Source organism: Fringilla coelebs, assembly GCF_963513975.1.
Source record: "Fringilla coelebs genome assembly, chromosome: 5".
Lineage (NCBI taxonomy): Eukaryota > Metazoa > Chordata > Aves > Passeriformes > Fringillidae > Fringilla > Fringilla coelebs.
The window spans coordinates 35,757,935-35,780,994 of record NC_140033.1 but is presented as its reverse complement, the minus strand read 5'-3'; the positions used below and the strand labels follow the sequence as shown (position 1 = coordinate 35,780,994).

The 23,060-nt window shown below is 39.4% G+C and overlaps 1 protein-coding gene across 1 annotated transcript in view; it reads right to left on the bottom strand.

The window, feature by feature from the left end:
- Nucleotides 1-220: 220 nt before the first annotated feature.
- TPH2 (tryptophan hydroxylase 2) overlaps nucleotides 221-23,060 on the bottom strand; it is a gene marked incomplete at both ends in the record, with an annotated part of 49,471 nt that continues 26,631 nt past the window's right edge. The window contains 3 exons of the mRNA XM_084206092.1: nucleotides 221-395; nucleotides 496-629; nucleotides 8,611-8,706. Coding sequence (XP_084062218.1) covers nucleotides 221-395; nucleotides 496-629; nucleotides 8,611-8,706 — 405 coding nt within the window. The remainder of the gene's footprint in view (nucleotides 396-495; nucleotides 630-8,610; nucleotides 8,707-23,060) is intronic.

Below are 23,060 nucleotides of genomic sequence, written 5' to 3'. Positions count from 1 at the left end.
TGTGCTGAAGAATTGATGATTACATTCTGCCACATTCCATGTTTCATTTACAAATTAGCATTGCCTTGGTTTGTCTGCACATTACAGTTAGACAGAGCTACACAAAAATGCAAGCCACAGGCCAAGCTGTAAAGGGAAAACTGATGCTCTGATAAATTAGCCATCTCATGTAACTGGCTACAGAAAGAGCAACTGACAGCAAATCACAGTGCCAAACATATCAAATCCCTAAATATCTGTTCATTTTGCTTAAAGCATCACATACAGTGTTTAGATCGCTGCGGAGGTCCTGGACAACATTTTCTATACTCCTGGTATCCTTCAGAATCTCAATGCTTTGCGTATATGGATTGAAGTACACAGAGAAGGGACGATTGATTGATTTGGCAAAGTCCCTGAAAGGAAAAAAAGAAAATTAACTTCCCTTCTTTTTTTTTTTTTCCCAGCCATTAAAGAAGAGAAAATTTGATTCTTGAGTCAGAGAAAATAATTTACCTCATCTTTTCTTTGGCCTCTTCAAAACTCTCTGAAACAAAGTAAACTTCCTGGAAAGTAGTGATAAGGCATTCTTGCAAACAGGTTGTCTTTGGATCGAATGCTTTCACATTGGCCTTGTCAGAGAGAGCATGCTGCAAAATACACCACAGGATCTGTTAAATGGATTTTGATAATGCTGTGTATCTATATCAGCTGCTCATATATACAGCTTTTATATCGCTGTCCTGTATGTTTCACACTAATTGGTAGCTTGTCTTGTTTTACATAGTGTTTTTTCAGTTTGAACAGTCAACAGAATTTGTTATTTAAAAAGCTCTTACTATGGGAGATGGTTTTTCCCCTTAATAATAAAATAATAAAAAGAATGTTAGAAATGCGCCTGCCATGAACATATACAGATGTAAATGTTCAGATAAAAAAAGAAAAACCATCAAATAACCATTCCTGAAAAATTATCTATGCAATTACAAATATATATATATCCCCAAAATCTCATTTAACTAGCAGAATTCATCTTCATCTTGGTGGGTAAATTGGGTCTGACTAAACCATTCATGTAATCTGTACTTTACATTTTCAAGTTAAAATCATATAGTATTTTCCTGACAGCAAAAGTGAAACTACATATCTGAAAACCCATTCAATAGTAGCAATGTATTGCAAGACAATGAAATACATAACTCTTCTGCCATACAACCTGAGCAATAATGCTTCACATAGTACTGCAAAGAAAAAATAACTAAACAGATATAGATAAGTGCAAAAGAGACATTGGGAAGATAAGGCAAATGCTACACAGAGCAGAGATTTCTGATCAGCCTTTCTCTTTATAAGACTTGCACAAGTCACAAGAAAAGAGAGATTCAGAACTGAAAATCAGGTACTGAGATATTTTCCAGGAAAATTTTTTCTCACTCCCCTTTCAACTTGAATACTTGGGTTGGGTTTTGGATCTATCTTATCTTCTAGAGCACACATATTTTCATTCTCAGCCCTCTGTTACAGAAGTATAAGGTAAGAAAGCAGAGCATATTTAGGTCACCTTTCAACCTTCTTTAGTCCCCTGATATCTATATAGAGTGAAGATGTGAATGAAAAGCATAAAGAAATGACAGGGAGGAAGCAGATCCCTGAGGTCCAAAGGTGCCTCTGATTTCTTTACTTTCCATCTGCATGGACATTCTTTATAGTGGAGTAAAGTATTAACCTTAAGGTATTCACCACAACTTTTACCCTAGCTCTTGCTTATGCTCATTCCTAAATCCCTGTGAAAGGTTCTGAAAATATCATAGTAACTCTCAACCTGAAGTCTCCAAATAGCAGGACAGAAAACTGGAACGAGCCTCTTCCTCCCACCTCCTCTCTCTCCAAAAATAAATACATGAAAAATTAATGCATGGAATCTTAAAATGTCAGGGAATTAACTTTCTTTAGTACATGTATCTTTTCCTTCTCACAAGGTTTGCTGTTTCTAGCCCGCCATCAGTTAAACAGGTTTGAAAACAAATATTAAAAATGGTCTCTCAACCATCACCCTCTTCTAAAAAGACTGCAGGAACAGGCTTACATTATTAGGCCCCTGCCTATATCCCTGCTGTCACTTTCTCTTTGCAGAACCATGGTGTGGTTGAATGCTTATAAATTAAGGCATTTATCTCCTTCTATCAAAATGAATTTGCCTTTTTTCACTTGGAATTATGATAGATTCCCTGGGAGGGTATCTACAGGTAAAAATCTCCTCTTAAGGTACCTTTGGTGGCTCAAATGTCTAAAGCATAAAGTTTCAAAACTCTGAGTGGACTGAGCGAGGTTGATTCCTTGCAGGGAATGACAATGATGATTCTGTAGGAAGTGACTACTTCTGGCTCATGGATTCTTTCCTGTACTGTGAAAGGTTCAACAGAAAGGGGGACGTTGTTAACTTCTCTACTTACTAATGCCTCTGATGGGCCAGGCCTGGTCCTTGGGACTGAAGTTAGCAGCATCAAGAAGGCATCCAGCCTGTGGCTCCAACATTGTGAACAACTGTTCTAGTCACTGAGCCCTAATTTTATAAAAGGAAAGGGTTCAAAGAGAAGGAAAGGCTGATGCTATCAGAGAGGATGTCCTCTGAGAAAGCCTTTCTAGTTATTCTCCTCAGATAATCCATATGAAATGACTGATTCTTTCTGGATCCCAGTTTAGTTATACATTATCAGAGCTGCTGTTTCACAAAGCAACTCTGCAGAGAGTGGAACATGAGGACTGCAGCACACGTGCATCCTGGAAACCAAGGGTAAAGTATTCAGACATGCCTTCAAAATTAGGTGACAGCAGAGCAGTTATTCTCAGGACTGCAGTTTGGAAATAAAAGGTGCACATTCTGGTGAATTCCCACCCGAGACACCTGTCTCCCTTCCAAGTTCTTTTGGCTCTTAGATCAAGTAGGAGTCGTCATGGCTACCAAAGCAATGTTTCCATCTTTGCAGGTCTGGATGGTGCTTTCAAATTGCACAGCCTGGCATCCGTAACATCTGCTATTGAGTTGATATGCTGACACCAGCAATGCCAGAGTTCAGCAATGGAAATGAGCCTGCAGACAAACCTTCAGAGAGACCATAAACTGTCTCATGTGGACTAGAATGGTCAAGACACTGACTCAAAGCTGACCAGAGCATTTATCAGAAATTTTACAGTACTGTAAAATGCTGGTCCTTGACAATCTTGACATTTTGAAGTAGATAATCTCAACCAAAAAAAAAATTGTCTGGCGAGTCCAAAAGCTTTCAGCTTCCAGCCTGTGTTTTTTGAATACGCGTTGTTCACTTATGGTTTGGTTGGACATTCAGTTCTTCAGTGAACTCAAATGAGTAAGTACCCAATATGTATTTCTCCATGAGAAACCTCCATGTTATCCACCTCCAATGAGATGTTAGGGCTAGCACTCATGGAAAATAGCTTTTGGTAAAACAGGGCATCTCACCATCTTGTGGATCTGTGATAACAGTCTCTAACAGCCCATTCACTCAGACTGTACTGGTAATGCTAGTAATACTGTTGTGAGACTTCTTCAGTTCAAGACATAAGAATTTGGAGTGAAACTTTGAAATGAATCATCACTGATTCTCAGGAAAAGCAGCAGTATCAGACAGCTTAAGAAGCAGACAATCATTTGTACTGAAAATAAGCATAACAATAAAGCAATCCCTCCACTCCCTGCCAGATGAAAGGTTAAAAGAGTGATTCGGGTGCCTAACAACAGGTGTATAAGGCCTAGGCTGTCTGATGCATTGTACAGAGGATGGAAGACACAGCACAGGATCTAAAGAAGCCTTTTACACATTTCTGCAGTGGCGGCTGGTCAGAAATACTAGGGCATGTCAGATGGCACCAGGCATTTACACTGCACAACTGTGAATCATTTCCTAAGTGACCACTATCACTGACACATGGAAAAAGAGTTTGGTCTTGTAATTCCTCCTTTGAGTATAAAAATGGATTGCAATAATACAACTCGGAGCTTTTCAGGTTTGAGAAAGAAAATAAATAAAACAAAACCCAAAAAGTAAAATCTTCAGCTAGCAAGGGGAAAACTTGAGATGAGTTATAAATACTGCACTGTCTGAGAAGTACAGGAGGGCAGAATAGGAACACAGGTGAGAAGTTGTGCGAGTGCCAGTACTGATTTTATAGCTTTCTTTTCCCAAGGGGAGTACATACAGTCTTGAAAAACCTGCTCTTAAATGTTTTCCTGCTTATCTACAAAATGTGTTGTGAATCTGACAGTGTCCTGTATTACCAGAAAATTTTGTTCAATTGTGTAATTTTATAGAAATTCTAGAAAAATACGGAAAATCCCTCTATTTAAAGATTCTTAAAATTAGCATCTGGGATCCAGGAGTTGTTTTCTTCATCCTCTTCAGAAACCAGAGCCAAAATTTGCATTTTAATATTTTTGGTTATTAAGTCTAATGCTGGCACTTCTTAAATTATCATTAAAACAAAATAATACAATTGGATACTGTACTTGACTTTAAAAATTTATAGAGAGAGATTTTAAGTCTACCTCTCTGTTCAGTATAGAAGAATACAACAGGGATGTATGACTTGATCTACAGCCAACTGAAGTTGATAGGAGACTCCTTTAATGAAAGAGTTCAAGAGAGCATCACACAAATTAAATGGATTAAAGATTCCAAAGACATTTGAACTGCTTTTTAGAAACAGTTTTAATAATTGAAATGTACATTATTTCCACCTTATCTCTAAGCCCCAAATACATACTGTGTAATAGTGTTAGCTAGAGTTAACCTGACTATATTAGGCAGAACATTTTATAACTACTTACTGTATTATTCTATTCCCCCAGGCTTCATTTTTAATCTTCTCCTTCTCCTTATTTTGTTGTCCTTTTAAATTTTTTTTACTCGATGCTTTCATAGCATGCACATAAGGAGATGCATTTTTCATTATCTGAAATTTTAGGTCTAAATACTGAGTGGGGAAAAAGATTTCAAGGGAATCCTATAGTGATAGGCTGGTGCACACATTCCTCTAGCTTTTACAGTTATTTGTTACTGGAGCTGTTGACCAGATTTGTGAAGTAGAGCAGTGTAATACAGAAACAGGGATGACTGAACAAGTATTCAGTCCTCCAAACAGCCCAAATATTGCTTGCCATTTCTGCCCTACAAATAGACTCATGTACTTTCAGAAATTTATACAAATTATACAAAAAATTGGCCAGCATTTTATTTCCTGTGCATACCACTGCATTGAAAAGAGAGCTGATAGGGACAGAAGTTGGAGAAAGGCTTTTCTTCTTGCTCACAAAAGCATATTAATAAAAAATGCCTGTACAGTCTCAAGGGCACCCTCAGTGAATTTGCAGAGAACACCAATTTGGGCAGGAGCATTGTTCTGATGGAGAACAGGAAGGCTCTGCAGAGGATCTGGACAGGATGGATTAATGGACCGAGGCCAGTTGTTGAGGTTCAACAAAGCCAAGTGCCGGGTTCTGCACTTGGGTGCCATCAACCCCAAGCAGGGAAGAAAATGGCACATCAGAAAAGGCTGGAAATGGCTGGAAAATGGCACATCAGAAAAGGACATGAGGGTGCTGGCCAACAGATGACCAGGAGCCAGCAGTGTGCCCAAGTGGTCCTTGTCCAGTTTTGGACCTCTCACTCAAAGGAAGCCATGGAGGCTCTGCAGGGTGTCCAGAGAAGGGTACTGGAGCTGGGGAAGGATCTGGAGCACAATGATGAGGAACAGCTGAGGGAGCTGGGTTTGTTTAGCCTGGAGAAAAGGGAACTCAGGGGAGACCTTTTCACTCTCTATAGTTACTTACAAGGAGATTGTAGCCAGGCGGGGATTGGTCTCTTCTCCCAAGTGAAAAGTGACAGGAGAAGTGGAAATGCCTTCAAGCTGTGCCAGGGGAGGTTTAGATGGGACATTAGGAAACATTTCTTCACCAAAATGGTTGCCAAACGTTTGAGTAGGCTGCCCAGGAAAGTGGTTGAGCTGCCATCCCTGGAGGTATTTAAATGATGAGTGGATATGGTACTTGAGGGCATAACCTAGTGGCATATTTAGCAGTGCTGGGTTAACAATTGGACTTGATCCTCTTAGAGAACTTTTCCAACCTAGACTATCCTATGACTCTAAACTCAAGGTAGCAAAACTCAGTATTTCAAGATCTGCCTTCCTAGTGGCAGGGACAGTATTTGAACATCTCTGGGCCACAGCCAACCCCATCTGAAGCATGGCAGAAGTTATTTCTGAAAGGATGTCGTTACTCTGACACCTGTGAGAAGCACGAGGGTTGCACACATGACAGGGACATGTCATGGCTGTGCAATCTGAGTCCCCTATTCATCCCCACTCACCACTGAAACAGCCAGCACTGTTGTCATCATTTTCAGAGCAACTGCTGCCATAAATAAGGATTTCAGTGGCAATCAGGATCTCAGAAACAGTCTATTAGCACGACCTTCCTTCAGGTAAAGAAAGAAATTTGCCCTCCCAGAAAATGCTAGGAGAGAAATTGCTTTCCCAAGAAACAGTAGAGAGTGGCAATGACTTGATGGAAGCCTGTGCACCAAATTATATGGGTGCCCAGACATTCTCCTTCCCATCACCTCTCTAAAAAAATTTTGCTGACAAGAAGCACATTCATGCCAGGATCGTGGTCTAGAAATGGCTTCTCCCATGGTCATTTTACCAGAAAACTTAGTAGTTTTTTTCATTGTTCTTCCTTAACTTTTACCCTTTTTTTCTACCCTGGAGCACACTTCCACAGACTTTTTGAATACTTTTCACCTCATCAGTCTCTTCATGGAGACTATGTCTTGTGGTATGGTGCTGTTCTGTTCCCACAGCACACAAGTGCTTGGTTTATCAGTACTTGAAATTTCTAACTTGAGATCAGTATATGCAAGATCTGGTGAAATTTAGTATCTTATGATACACAAGAGGTCAGATCAGATGATCTAGTAGTCCCTTCTGGCATCATAGCGACAAAATATATATGTAGTGTAACAGAAAAGTATATAATATTATTGACTTACAGCAAAATTATTATGATATATATCTGGCCATAACACTGTAGCAGATCAATATAGTCTGTTAATGTGCAGATTATTTAGCTTTTAACATTGCTTTTCAAAAGGATTATTTTTTGTATTTATACTCTGAGTTTACTGCTGAGCAAAGAACCCAGATCTAGGGTCAGAAATGTGTGGTACCAAATATGCAGACTTGACAAGAATAATGCATTTGTTCATGACATTGATGGTAGAAGATTTATTATGTTCTTGACTATTCATTTCTTGGGTTTTATGCCCTTAGATTTTGTAAATGATATGGTAGGTATTTTCAGGGTCATCACCCAGCAACTTTAACTGTTAGTTTAAATAAAAGGCCTGATTCTTTACAGAATCCTGCAGAGTTTGGGGCTTAGCACTGAATGTTGCTGAGCCAAAGGAAAACAAGTGGGGCATCTTCATCTCTTTTCATTTAAACAACTTTGCACTGTAAGTATAAAGTATTGCCAGACAGATACAGGATGTTTCTGTGGCTGGAGTATGGACAGAACTGAGAGCAACTCTAATGCAATCAAAAGAAAAAACACTAGAGAAGGTAATTTTCTTCAACAATTTTTACTACTGGAAGTATAGCAGTTTTACTAATGAGCTTCACCACAAGGTAAAAAAAAACCAGCAAAAAGAGACTGAGATACTCCTGTTAAACTGCCAAGTAGCTCACGGAAAGCCAGCCCAGGAGGGTGGGAAGATGCATATACACAAATAAACAACGGAAATGCTGCAAAAGAGTTTTCAATACTCTTCTGTATGTGTTTTCTAAGTCCAAATGTTTACCTGCAAAGCCACCAAGAGTTCATTTGTGTCCCCAAAGACAGTACTCCTCCCTCTCTTTACCCTTCCCTCCCATCTTGCTGAGAGATGTATTATGTCCCAAAATACTACAGCTGTGACAAAATACCTTTTGCCCATTCCCCGTGTTTTCTAGGCATTAAAAGAGGCAATAAATTATCCATTTCAACTACCCACACGATGCAAGGTTAAACCCTTTCACCCTTAAAAGAATAGGGCTCTATGTATTGTGACATAGGGAAGTTTAATGTGAGTTTATATGCATTCCTTCATTTTAAATATGATTAATCTACTGAATCAGGACCTTAATGAATACTGTTCTTTTCATATCAATAATGAATCCACTCAAGTACACTGGATTATTTAGAACAGAATCATGTCTGATTTCTAGCACTTTTTTGTGGGTATTAAAAATACGTGCTCCTCATCCAAACAAAGCTTTTAGAGCCCAAGGCACTCTTACCTGTTAGAACCCTTGAGCCTCCTTTGACAAGAAATGAAAATTCAAACAGAAATCAGTTTTTTAGTTTATAGTTGCTTTGGTACTTTGGGCCTTACAAGTCCATTTCATGCTTCAAGTGCCAGCTGATATTTCAAACAAAGCTTTTAGGTTAATACTGTATTTTAAATACAAGCTTTTTATCTTGAGAATTTTAACTGTTATTTGAAAGTCAATATATTTATGTCCATTTTTTTTTTTGTTAAGATTAAAATTTTACTATGCTTTAAGGGTACATACCTTTAATTCTCCAATAGAAGACAGAAGTCCTGCCCCATAAGCACGCAGTTGTCCTTCTTGCTTGCAAAGGCCAAATTCAATCGTAAAGAAATAGCACTGTAAAATATACAGATATTCAGTACAAATAGTATAGTTGCAAACAGGCACTTCAGCAATAACAATCAGTACCATATTCACTTGTCTGTCCCACTTCTTTAGAATTACCTACTTTGAATATAATCTCAGATAATGTGTAGTATAGTGGCTAAATAATTTAAATGTGATGTTCAGCAGTAAGGAAGCTTTCCACAAAAATTTGGGATTTTGTTCTTTGTCTGAGTACACAAGCAGCTCATAGGAATGGCCAGTTAGGAACAGACAAGCAAGATCATTTTTAGGTATCAAAGGTGCTGATAGTAACCTACAGAGGTTTTTGAAACCTTCAGAAATAAATGAGATGCCTCAAAACAGAACCCTGCAAGGTAGTTGGTCTGACTGTCTAGGAGTATCTGAAGATCTCCAAGATGTAGTTCAGAGCACTCAGTTTTAAGCTCAATTTAAAGTCTGAAACATACTTGAGTTGTCTTGAGTTAAAATTAATTTACTTATATATATGTGCTTAAGAGCCTTCTTGAGTTGAGGCCTTAGTCTTCACTAGATTTTATTCTGTCATAAATAAAGAATGAATATGGCATTTGGCTTCTTAAATTGCAGAAAGAAAATTATATTCAGTCAAATGAATTCGCTTGAACGATAACAATTGTTTTTTAGGTCTACATTCCATCAGGTAATGTATCTGACCTGTAAAACTGATGACAAGCTGTGAAAAGAGATCTGTTAAATCAACATAACAGTACTGTATCTAACTTTGCTGCGCCCACCTAACAAAGTTAAATGTTGGGAAGATCATAAGAAGCACTGACAGCCTACTGTCCACTAAATGCTAAAGATCACAGTCACTTCTGCTCTTATGGTACTGAATTTTACTTTGCTTTTTTACAACACATCACATGCTTTTTGATATTAGATCAAACAGTTGAGATTAAGATAGTAACTTTTTCTACATATGAAGGTTTTAGGAAGTTGAGTTCTAAGTTATACAAAAATATTGCCCGTATACAAACATATCCCTATATGTGTTTGTGCTTATTACATCAGCTGACAATTTCAGGTTTTGCACAAAGGAGCATAATTCCACTGAACCTAGAAGATTTATATGTCTTTGCAGGAGATATGAATTTAGCATAAGGAATTACCCAATATTTTGTACTAAATTTTTATTTTTTTAAGTAACTTCAGAATCCATTCTAATACAATGTTGATTTTTTTTCCATTCACTTCCTCCTTAACTCCCAACTCTTCCAGACTGGGTTTCATATTAAATATAGAAGACCACAAATTAATAGCTCTTTTAAGTTCAACCAGTCTTTAGAAATTCAGAAATTATTAATTGCTTAGCCTCATAAAAGTTTCTGTAAAGCTAGTGATTCATACAGCATAGCACTATGCAGAAGGTATAATAAAAAAAATAATAAAAAATGATGAGCCCCATGTCTGATCCAAACCTGCCCAGTCAGCTGAGAAGGAGGAACCCGTAGCAGAGACTTCAAACATCTCAAGTCTGACTCCATCACAGTAGTCCAATGCAGAGATATCCATAAAGGAAGGTGAAAGCACAACATCATCAAATAAAACAAAATAAAAAAACAAACCCCCAAAAAAAATCAAATTTCCACCTCTGGCTTTGCTATTGACTCAGATAAATCAAGCTGGCATAAAATTTTTCAGTACATCAGGGACGTCACCACTTAGGAGGTAGGCAAGGCAACTGGCTTCCAAAGATATTGTCTCAGGGACCACCAGCCAATAACACAAAACAACAAAGGCATCACAGAAGTAGTGAGCAAAGCTGAGAGACATATCAGAAAGAGTACAAATGTCACTTCCCTGCCTAAATATTTTGCCAGAAGAGCTATCAGTAGGCCACAGTCCTGCTTGTATACATGCTGACACAGCTAGAAATAACTACTCAGCTTTATGCTTAAAATCCTACTAACATCTTTGAATTCATCCCCTCTTCCTCAGGGTTCCATAAAGGAATCAGGTAGTAGTTCTTATGCTGCTAATATTAACATTCTGACAGACATACAGCAGAATTAGACTCCTGATAAAACACAGTGATCATGCTCATTTTCATTTTTAAAACCAACAGCAGCTAAAAGGATTTGGTGTTTGTATGTTTCAGATCTTTAAGAGCTGCACTTAGTCCCCACATGTGGGCACCTCCACTGTTGACCTTCCTTAGGCTGAAGAAGACCAAACCAATGTCATGCTGCTCCCAGGAGAAAGTCAAATGTCCACTTAGCAATCTACAGGGCCAGCAGAGGGAAGGAGGAGAAACGTTCCCCACTCCTCTGAGGATGTGCAGTCCGTGGCCTGGACAGCGCAGAAGGCAGAGGAGCTAACACAGGCACTGGAGAGAGCAATCCCTGCTGCCCAGGGTGAGCAGCATCCACGAGACAGGTAGGACTTGATCCCACTTCCACCTTGATGGATAGACAGTGCTTAGAGAGGGAGCTTCTTCTGCACTGGTACAAAAATTATTATAATTGTTACTGTAATAAAAGGGAGTCATATTTATGAGCTAAGCCTTGCTGGTGAGAGCCAATCTTTACTATTTATAAGACTTGTACTCTCAGTATAACTAACTAAAATAAAACACATAAATGGCAATGTGTCTGCCTACTACTAACTTGTGATATCAAACTGCAGCATTAAGAAAAGCCTTTCAAATTAAAAGCTGATTTATAAATTTGCCACATGCAACAACTACAATTTTGTATTTAAGAGTGCCCTGCTTAGCCAAGAAAATGCAAAGCTCACCCAATGCTGCCATCTTCAGATCGGCAGTCAGCAATACACGACTCCCCCACTCACACCTGCAAAGGTGGATCATGCACTAGGGCTTGCAGGCTTTGGTGAGTTGTGTTCTCAAGCCTACAAACATCCAGGCATACTGATAAGGAGTTTAAATATTAACTATAAAGTGACACTTTTTATAGACCAGACACACAGATACCCCAGTAAATGTGTCTCTTTGTATGCCAAACTACAGTTGTGATATTCTACATCAGACACTGGATAAGCACACTGGAGTGGGAATGACTGAACAAGCAGTGGCTGCTGAGATGAATACATCTTTTGAAGCCTCACCTGAAGACAAATTTGATTATTACACTGCTGTTACATGTAGGCTGGTGAATGCAGGCACAAACAGGGTCATCCAGGCTCTCCTGGTCTGATTTAAAATCTTGGACTTGTCTCTGGCATACTCCCTAGACTGTGGCCTCGGATATTTGATTCCTCTACAAACTACAGCAATATCTGTACTTTACTTTCATCTCCACCTCACCTTTGGGGTGAAGTGTGTATTTGCTATAATTAAAGATAGGCTCTTGAAGTAGGAAAGGTGGCTTTCCATGTTGTATAAATTGTGAAGTTCTCAAAGAGCCTTAAAGTAAAACGCTGCTCTGTTAGTCAAATCAGCAAAATGAGATGAAGAATCAAAATGCGAAATGAGGGATTAGAAATAATTTTTGTACCAAGTGGCATCAATCAAGACTGTGCCAGGAGCACAAGACTGTCTTCAGTATCATTTAATTCTATTTCTCTTATTTATTCAAAAATATATGAAAGATACTTTACAGTCATGCTCATGAAACATTATCTAATGGGTTCAAAATTATTCAACAGATGTATGGAAGAAAATCCAATTAAGGGCTATAAAATACTAATATAGCAGATTTCTTCCCTCAGAGCCCTTGAATCAAAAGTCATTGGCAAGTAAAGCAGTACATCAGGAAAATACCACCGTATGGCTTTCGACACATGCTGTCCTGCAGACGTCTGCAATTGCCTGGGTCAGAGACAAGATACTGGGGTAGCTCATCTGGCCAAGTGTATATGTGATTTTAGGAGTCAGATCAGTTGTCCTGCTATTGATAGGAAAGATATAGAGAACATCAAGCCCTGGCAAACTCCAAACCTGGTCTCCAGGGTAAACACAGTGTCTCTTCTTTGTATTCAGATACTGCCCTGCATTATAAACTGGACTACCATAGGAAAAAGAAAAAATCAGTGACAGCTATGACAGCTAACAGAAAAAATCGTTATTTGAGGGTGCTTAGATATTTTCAAAGGCAGGAAAAAAGGTCTGATAGGCTCAATTCTCCTCACCTGTCTGGTTTCTAAGCCTTTGAAAATCCCTTCTCACACCACATCATTTTGCATTTGAGAATCTCCCTCCTGGGATCTGTGCAAAGAACTTGTGCATAGTGTTGAGTCCTAGTGTCACAGAGTCAGTAGTAGAAAATCTGACTTGTTCATAAAAAGGCCTTTCAAGCCATTCCACTTGGCTTAATTTTCTTATGGTATAGCTGGAGACCAATACTTGCATCACTTGGCAATTTTCAGCACAAAGAACAGGATGAGATTTTATCTGTTTTCTGAAGTACCTTATGAAAATGTTGTCAGGATGAGTCCTGAGAACACCAAGCATGAAAAGAGCTAATTCACTTGTGCCACAAGTGGGGAAGAATGAGAGATTGTGTAATTGCAGGACTGCAGTCCTGATACATGGGCAGAGGATTCACCACTACATGAACTGCCAACGTTATGGGCCTACAGCCCCAGGCTGATGTGTAATAGCACAAACAATCCCTGTATGAGTATATAAAATTAGTTGCCCTGAAGACAGTACAACTATTAATATATGTAAATACTTGAAAGACCAGCGCCAAATAAATACCCTTAAGAAAATATATTTGCCTTGTTTCTACAGGATTTCAGATTTCAAAGGATATTTGAATGGACCCCTCAATTCAAATGCATGTGATATGTTCACAATATGCAGAGATTAATTCCTTTTTATTTAGGAGTCCTTTGGTATTTTTGCTCTAAAAATATTCACCTAGAGATTAAATCTCTCATATAGTTGTAATTATCTCATAAATAAATAATTATATACCACTGAAAGACTTTTAAAAATCCCATTGTTAGAAATTAATCCTAAGAATTAATGAAATAAAAGTGTTTTCATTCCCCCTGTAAAAGGTGCTGAAATTGCAAGCAACTCTCAACTCAAAAATATATGTGACTCCCATTTGTGCTTTCTTTCTTCATTCAGAGCTGGCGCAAATAAATTTTTGAATAGTTGCTTATTTTTCAATCTCAAAAACATCAATAGTCAAAAAAGAAAAACCAAAACACAGCTGGCATTTCACATTTGACTGAATTATTCAAAATTCAATGTGTTGAGTAGTATCAGGAATGCTCTACTACAAGAAACAGATAGATGTAACAAAGGTAACCCAGGCAACTAGCCAATGCAGCCCAGTGTTGGAGCCCAGACCTCAAGCAATACCAGCTATTTGACAGCTATTCATGTGGGAACATTATTGAGCAGAAATGCAGGGAGATTTTTGAACAACAAATAAATCTCATGATGAGCTTGTGAATAGATCAAAAGCAGAGGAGTAAAATTCGATAGCCAAGTCTCATTATAGGTGATTCACTTACCTCCAACAAAGGCAGTGACCCTATTCACAACCAACAGCATTTTTAAATAAAAAAAACAAAGTTTAATTCTTCAGAATTACCTTCTTGAAGAATTTTTTTTTAGTCTGCCACTTTGAAAAGCATTTAGGCTCAGTGAAATGAGGTTCCCTTCAGGCATTGCAAAGTGAATATATTTAACAATAGCCTCCTTTTTCCCCTCATCTCGCTTCTTCACATTCAGACCTTTCACTAAGGGTGAATGCTTGGAACAATCTCTTTCTAAACAATAGTTTGAGTAGATGTGGTGCTGCTCATTAGAGCACTCTGGGATAGACACACACCAGCCTTCACATTTCTGTTGACAGTCACAGCACACAGTACCACTACATGCAAATTCCTCTAATGCAAGGCTTGACATACTCAGAGAAAGCGTGGCCTATAGTGAGCTCAGGGAAGCTTAACCCCTCATGAATATTTTGAAATTATGCTTGTTTTTTTAGGAGTTTCTGCAGAAAAACTCACAATGGAAACCAAAACAAAATTACCATCATGCATTTGTAATGTACCTACCTCAAGCAGCACAAGTAAAGAGGAAACACTATGCCCCCAATGCTGGAGAGCCCAGCCAAGACAAGACAATGGGTATGGCAGCTGCCAACCTTGCAGGTGCAATATGACTTCCAGAATAAAACTTGGAGAACACTCCTACTAACAATTTCGTGTCTCTTGAGAGAATATTTCTGTTGTTCATTCTCACATGAAGGAGGCCCTCTGGCTGCTCTAAAGAGCAAGAGGAGGATGAAGCACTTTTGGGATTTTTCTGCTGTTGTAAAAGTTAGCTCCCACACAGCTGAAGTCACATAATATGCCACTCCACGTTTGAATTACTTCAGAATAATCTGAACTTAGGTTTGCTCTGTGCAAAGATGATGTCTGTCCTGCCCACTCATTTTATCTCAGTCAAAAACCCTGGAGCTCTTTGTGGGTGAAGAATTAGGGACTTATGCAGAAAATCTGGTGTTTCCTGGCAAGGCAGCAATTCCCTTTCACCAAAGCTAGCGGTCACAGAGATGGTGCAAAAAATCAATGCCCCAAAAAGCACACTTGCTCAACACTGCCAGAAAAAGAACTCCTAGTTTTTTCAACATAATTAACTAACAGTGCTGAAGCTTAATATGCAGCTAAGACGACGAGATCGCTGAAACTAGAAACTGCTGCTTAGATAATTGTTAAACATAAGTCATTGAAGCCCTAATGCTTTGCCCTTCCTATTTCCCCTTCCCTGTCATTTGACTCTCATCTAGAACAACTTCTAAAACCTGCGGGTTTAAGGTTTATTAATTTCATGTGGAGTTATTAAGAAAAAATGATGTGCAATAATGAGCCACTTCCTTTCCACTTTATTTTACAACATATAACACGAATTCACATCCAGCGTTCCCTATTTTAGCTGAAGAGAGTATTCGCTCATTTCTTTTTGAAGCTGTTGGTTCAAATTTCAGTCATCCAGAGATTTCACACAAGTAACATAACAGGGACAGTGAGGTTTTTTGACATGTTAGCTGGGACTACACAAGATGGGGTCCTCTGAAAGTGAATTTAAAAAAAAAAAGAAAAAGCTGAACATATCACGGCTGTTCAACCACACTCTTCTGTCTATGCTGCCTCATGTGACATATTGGTTCATTAAGATCCTTCAAAATTCACAGGCTGCAAGAAGGGACTGTCTTTATGGCTTTTCCATTCCTATTTTATTCCTCTTTGTCCTGCTACTCTTACAGATGAGGACTTGGCACTAACACAATCTATCAAAGCAAGAATGGCCCTGATTTGCTAGGGGACAGGGGCCAGGGCTAGCACTCCACAGTGTTCTCCTCAGCCTTGTGGCTCGTGCTACAGCTTGGAGAGTAGGATTCCTCCAGCAAAGAGCCAGGGACTTGAACAATGACAGGAGGCATCACAAAAGTGAGAGAAAATTTGAAACAAATACACATAAAAAGAGATCATTTGTCTGTCCTTTGCCTGACAGCACACTCATTTTATGGGTCAATGACCATAGGACTGTTACCCCAAATTGTGAACTGCCTTGCTTAGAAGAATGTCCAGAGAATAGACAAGAACCACCTCAGACATTTTTCTTCCCCCAGCATCCAGAGCCAGAATCTCTACAGAAGCCTAGCTCAGTTCTCAGGACATATTTACCACAGTTACCTGTAGACCTCAGCCCCAGTCCAGCATTTTTTGTCCTTCTCTAAAAAGGCCATCTTCCACTCCACAGCAAGTATGCTAAGCAGGCAACTCAGAAGAGAAAGCATAAACTTGCAGCACTCCATGAAATACTCTTCAGGATGGGGAGGGAGAGCTCATCCTTTTGAAAATGCTGCAATGCTCCAAGGAAACTGCAAAAGGGGAAAACTGGCAGAGGATTCTCTTGCGCTTATCCTGGGAGAAGCTTTCGACAGACCGGCCAAGTAAATCCAGAGATTATCAAGTCGCAAAGGTGAAGCAACTAATCACAACACAGGCTACCCTCCCTTTTTTATAAGCAGAGGGTTTACTGAACCACTGCCCTGTGCCAGTCCACTGTCAGAATTCATTACTCTGAGCTGTGAGACCTCTTTAGAACCTACCCTGGGCAGCCCCGAGACAGACCCCGGTGTCCTCCCTAACAGGCATTCATTCCCCTGGGGAGGGCACCAGGCTCATGTGGGGCTTCTCCTGATGCCATTCCCTGAAGCAGGCTGTGTCCCTGTTAATTGCCAGGCCAATTACTGCCTGTGACAGTTGTACTGCAGGGAGTGATGCAGGAGAGCCACTGAGCCTCCCATGTCATTTTAGCCAAGGAGGGGTATGAGCTTCTTGTGATCAGCTGCAAAACTCCTGATGTATCTACTAATGAGGGGAGGCTGTATCTTCAGAAAGGGGAGCTGCCTCCTGGGGCTGAAAGAATATCAGACCTTTTTCAAGTTCTGTAACTGTGGGGGCCAAAAACATATTGAGAGAAGAGACAGGGGCAACTGGCCAGTAAAGTTTAAAAATTCTAATTTCAAGGGGGAAAAGCGCTATTTCTTCACAGTCATATTAATTTCAAATTTATTTTTGAAGAGCAAAAAAGAGTTAGGATTTCATTCCAAAATTACCCCCATCCACACTAATTTTCGAAACATTTTTAATAGAAAATTAAGTTATTGTATCTGTTTACTGAAAACTGATTTAATAGCTGACTTGTTTTCAAACATCACAGTTTCTAACAGCAACACTGCATTTAAACTCAATGTTCTTTCAATCACATAATGCCAAGGGACTCCCAAAAGCTTTTGTTACTCTTAATGCATTAACTCAACCTGCTTTGCAAAAAAGATAGTAGGCATAAGCACAAAAGTGTAAGTTCTATTCATGTCAAGCTGACAGACAGATCAAAGAAGAAAAGTAGCTCAGGAAATTTTAAATACCTACTAATTTTCCTACTAAAAATATATCCAAATTGAAGATGTTTTTCACAGCCCCAAACAAAATCTTTTTCAAGTATAGTTGAGCACCTTCTTGCAGCACTCTGATTTTCAGCAGTGAGGGCATATAAAATGAATCTATCATAACCACATCATAGTCAACTGAGTCACCACTGACTTGCTTGCCAGCAGTGTGTAAATACAAAGCAAATCACACGAACGTGTATTCAGCAAGGTGGAAAAAATATACTGAGCAAATACCTGTGAGCAGAGAGCTTGTGGCTATTCACTGTACCAAAGTCAAAGGAATTTACAGGAATTTTTGGCCTGGAAGTGACTTACCAAATGTGAAGATCACTCTAAAATTATCGCTAGTGATCAGATTCTCATGGATATGCAAGAATTCTGTGCTTATATAGGTCCTAAATTCATTGCAGATATATAATATATATATGTATATTAGCTAATATGCTTATTCAAAGATGAAAAATTAATCCTATAAAGGTGTTTACATTTGAGAGATGTAAAATGTCTTGTTAAACTATAATTTTAGCTACTTTTATGTAGTCAAACTATATAATTATTACAATTACAGCCTACTGATTCAAGGTAGGGAACAAAAATCTCTAGGGAAAAAAAAAGAGTAGTACATTTTACAGGGAAAAAAATCATAATCTGTGAGTACCTACTCTTTCCAGCATGTCTTGAAAAAGCTCTGAGCTCAAACTGCTTTATCTAGTGCTATTAGTAGATACCATTTTTGTGAATGTCTATAGAAAGTTCTCTACAAGGTACAGAATATATAAAACTTACTTCAGCTGACAAGTGAAACAAGGTTCTTCAGTCTAAACTAATGCTATGTCTGATGCAATAGCAAATTAAGAGAATAAGACAGTGCAGGCATTGTCCAAAGGTGCCCGAAAGGGCACCACCACGTTGAAATTCTGTTGACCTAGCACTGCAACAATTTCAGCCACAGCTGGAATCAAACCAAAACAACCAAAACTGACAGTCACAAGGCCCTTCTCTGTAACCTTGTCTCTGGCTTCAACAATGCTTTCAGGTTTAGAGTTCTTGCTTTAACTTTCCAAAATCACCCACAAATAAAGCAAGAACCTTTATGCAATAACTTCAGAAGGCCTGCTAGCTCTAAGAAGTAGCTAACAGAATTTGTTGCATGCTGTGCCACATAAGTTTGGACAAAGGAGGAGACACAACTGCAAAATCACGTGTCCTGCAGAATCAATTGAATCCTCACAGAAACCTTCATTTCCAAATAAGATGTTTTGGAAAGTAAATGATAAAAATTAATTTTACAGCAACAGATTCTACTTTCATTTGCAGGGGTACAACTCTGCATCTTTTAAGAGATAGTACACATGGAAATGAGGTTAGCATTTAGCTCATGGACCTAGCTTATTGAAAGCAATGGCAAACTTGCCTCCTGGCCCTTTGTAGCAGCCGCATTGGACTTATAAATATAAAATTAAGTTACACTTGCAAAATTATTTTGGTAGATCACTCAAAAGTTTCTCAATTAAAAATTTATGGGACCATATTCCATCCAGCACTTTGAGGCCATTTGATAGAAAGGTGACGACAGGCATAAGAGCTGCTTCTGAAGTTGCAGCATTGAGGAATAAAGCCCCTGGCAGAGTTACGGATGCCAGAAGTACTTTGTCTTACTTCCATGCTTTAATCCGTGCATACAAAGAAAGCTCTCAAACACTCTGGGTGAGGTAATTAGACTGAACATATGAGGTGTGTCCAGTCCTGTGGTTGTGAGCATTAAGTTGGCATCTGTTCAGCTCTGTACAGGTATGTATTTTAAGACTCTTTTCATAAGGTACTCTTTGGGTTATGCATAGTAGCTACATGTATGAATGTCCTGTTGGAAGCAAAATTACTTACTGAACTATCCCAGAAAATAAAAAGAGTAGTGAACTGTTTGAGGACATCAGTGAGGCAGCATCTGGAGTGCTGTGTCCAGTTTTGAGTTCCTCAGTACATAAGAGATGGAGTTCCTGGAGCAAGTTAAGCAAAAGGCAATGAAGATGATGACTCAGGGACTCAAGAGCATCTCACTTATGAGGAGAGACTGAGGGAGCTGGGCTTGTTCAGCCTTGAAAGGAAATGACTGAGAGGGGGCCTCATCAGTGTCCATCAGTATCCAAAGGCAGGGTGCCAAGAGGAGGGAGCCAGGCTCTTCTCAGAGGTGCCCAGCAATAGGACAAGAGGCAATGGGCAGAAACTGAAGCACAGGAAGTTCCACCTGAGTATGAGGAAGAACTTTACTGTGGGGGTTACCGTGCACTGAAACACATTGCCCAGAGAGTGAGGGAGCCATGGAGTCTCCCTCACTGGAGACATTCAAAGACCATCTGGAACACAACTTTGTGCCATGTGATCCAGGATGACCCCTCTTGAGCAGGGAGGTTGGACCAGATGATCCATTGCGGCCCCTCCCAACCTGACCCACTCTGTGATACTTTGACTCTGTGATTACACATAAGTGTTTTGCTTTCTGCCTGAGTGCAGAATCTCCTGGCTTCCTTCTCCTGATGGGGTCACTGACCCCTGAAATGAGGGTTGGGTATGCAGGGTAGCAGCCATGGTTGCACAGCACAATGCAGCAGGATGCACAGATCCCTGAGGAAAGGAAGCCTGGAGCTGGCCCATCCAACACCACTGTGGGTCCCAGCCAGGTAAGCAGACAGCTGCATTCAGGGAGCTGCTCCTAAGAGAATCCTCCCTGCAGTCACCAAAGCTGTTTTTGCACAGCACTCCTCAGCAGCTCTGGCTCCATGGAAAGCATGGGTAAAGCCAACTCCTCCACCTTTGCACCCACAGCACAGACATTCCCTCAGTCCTAAGCAAGACCTAGACATGGCTGAAATGAGCTGCCACACGCTGAACTCCTTCATTTCCCCATGTACCTGTGTGCTGCTCCTGGGGGATGTCCATGTCTTGTACAAATGACTTGAATAATGTGTTACAGTGTGAACAATACCTACACAGAGCCCAGGATCCTCGCTTTCCTTCTGCACACTGGTGAAAGCACAGGGACAGTCAGGAACAGCAGCAGCAATATATTCCAAACCTTTCCCTTATTGCTCTTTTCCCCCTGATATTTAAACCTTTATTCCTGTAACTTATGATTGATTTGTTAGTAATTGTTACCCAAAATGTTGCTCACTGGAAGCTTATGCTGGATTATTCCTTTTTTCCTGGTTATGTATGTTCTATAAGAGACGCTTTATATCTTTTTGCTAATACATTATCAACTCTAGGTCAAAAGAGAAAACAAATATGCAAAAAATCCTATCAAAATTCATAGACTCCTTTCAACCATTCCTCAGCCTTTCTCAACTGGATCCAACACTGAATTGCCACATGCATGCTCTCCTAAAATCCACAATTTTTTTCTAAGCTATTTTTCAGGCTCACTTTCATTTCTACTGTAGCAGAGCAAATGTTCAGAGTGTGAGCTATTGAACTGCTGGCAAAGATTACTATTGCAGAATCTGCAATTTCTTAATGAAAATGAAGTTGCTTCTGAAAATAAACAAACGTAATTAGCAAGCCAGTGCTGCGTGAAATTTGCACCATTCTCTTGTTAACCTCTATGTCAAAACGTATTACTTGTGTGCATGAAAATTTGCATTTGCAGTTCAGTAACCTCACAGATTATGATCCAACCACTTTTGGAAACAAAATGCTACAAGAAATAAAAGCAAACCCAGTCTCTGGCTGCAATTTGTTATTTTAATAGAGCCTTTATCTTTAGCGTTTCTAACTGCTTAGGGCTTGATCTTCATAAATCACATCCTGTCTAAAATGAACTATATTATTTCTACAGTAAAGTTTCTAATTTCTTCCCTGCTCCCAATTAAGTCAAATTAGCTCTCTCTTGCATCTAGCTTCCTCATTACAGGGCTGGGCCCAAGGATACATATTTATTAGTACTTTACAGAGCAACACTGCTTCTAGTTATTTGTGAGTATAAAATTTTGTCTGTCAGGACAACATGAGATCCTTTCAAGAAGCAGGTTACTGACCTGGCCAACTGGGCACCCTTGTAGCAACAGGGGAGCCCTCTTTCATCTTCTTAGCTTTGAGGGACCCAGTATAAAGCACAAGGTGTTTCTTCCCAAGAGTAATGCATCCTATGTTGACCTACCCCTTTCTCATCACATACTGGAGGGACTCATATCCTTGTACAGTGATGCAAGATGGATCCACTGACTCCTACTTTCCTTCTGCATCCAGCCTATTTCTTTCATCCCTAAGCAGCCACTTGTGTCAACTCTACAACACCAGGTCCAGCCTTCCTATCATGCAAAAGGTCTCCACTTCTACAGCAAGCACATCCAAAACTGAATTGACTCCACAGTGCTACTCTTAATCAAAACTCAAGTGACTGATATATCCTTTTTCTTTTCAAGTTCTAGCTGGACAGGATTCAGGGGAGGAATAACATCCTCAATAGCATGAGGAGTGACTAAACAAATTATTGGTTTCCTACCCAGAAAAGAGAGAACTAAGCAAGAAAATGTGTTCTGTAGTCCTGATGGCAAAGCCTCCAGAGATGATTTGATCATTCTCTCTTCATATTAAAAAAAAAAAAAAAATAGTAGGAATCAGGTTAAAAGCAACAAAATGAGACAGTTCACCAGACAGTGAATTGTAGAGCCATAGAGCTCATTGACAAAGTTACTGCAAGTACTGGAAATGTATGTCTTTGAACATAAACAGCTGTCTCTGGACAGAAATCCTTTCAAGATAATTAGATACATAGAAACCACATTTGTGAGAACAAGAGCTCTTCAAGTTCCTGATTGGTAAGAAGCTTGGAAAACATTTTAAAATAATAAGATATGCTCATCCTGTTCTTTCATCTTCCCATAGCAGCTATTTATGATGGGCACAAGCCACCAGCCACGGCCCTGACCAGCACAGCAATTCTTACAGATACAAACCTGGAAACAGACTCTCCATACCCAGAAAAAAAGGCCTTAGCAGACTGCCACAAATCCTGCAGAAAATATTGAGCATTAGCTCCCAATTCCAGTAATGGAACTCCTCAATCTGGAGTGCTAGTTTAAAGCTAGTTAAGTATCTCTGCTGATATTTTTCTTCTTGAGCCACAAATGTCTGACAGAATGACTGTAAAAATGCACTCCAGGAGACCACTGCAGTATTCTAAAATATTAAATATTGATCCCTGGGATCTACAGTTGGGTTTTTCCCCCTTAGTCCTGTTTTGTGACATATGTACTGTCTTCTCTGCACCTTTTTGATTATGCATAATGTAGGATGGACTTCAGTTCAGAGCTTCAGCTACTTTATTGAAAAGCATTGCTGAAACAAACCCTTAAAAATGGAGACCATTACTTTTTATTAATTCCTTTAGAACATTTTTCAGAGTGAGCCCACAAATTACGGTTTTAGAGCAGCAGTCAGTGA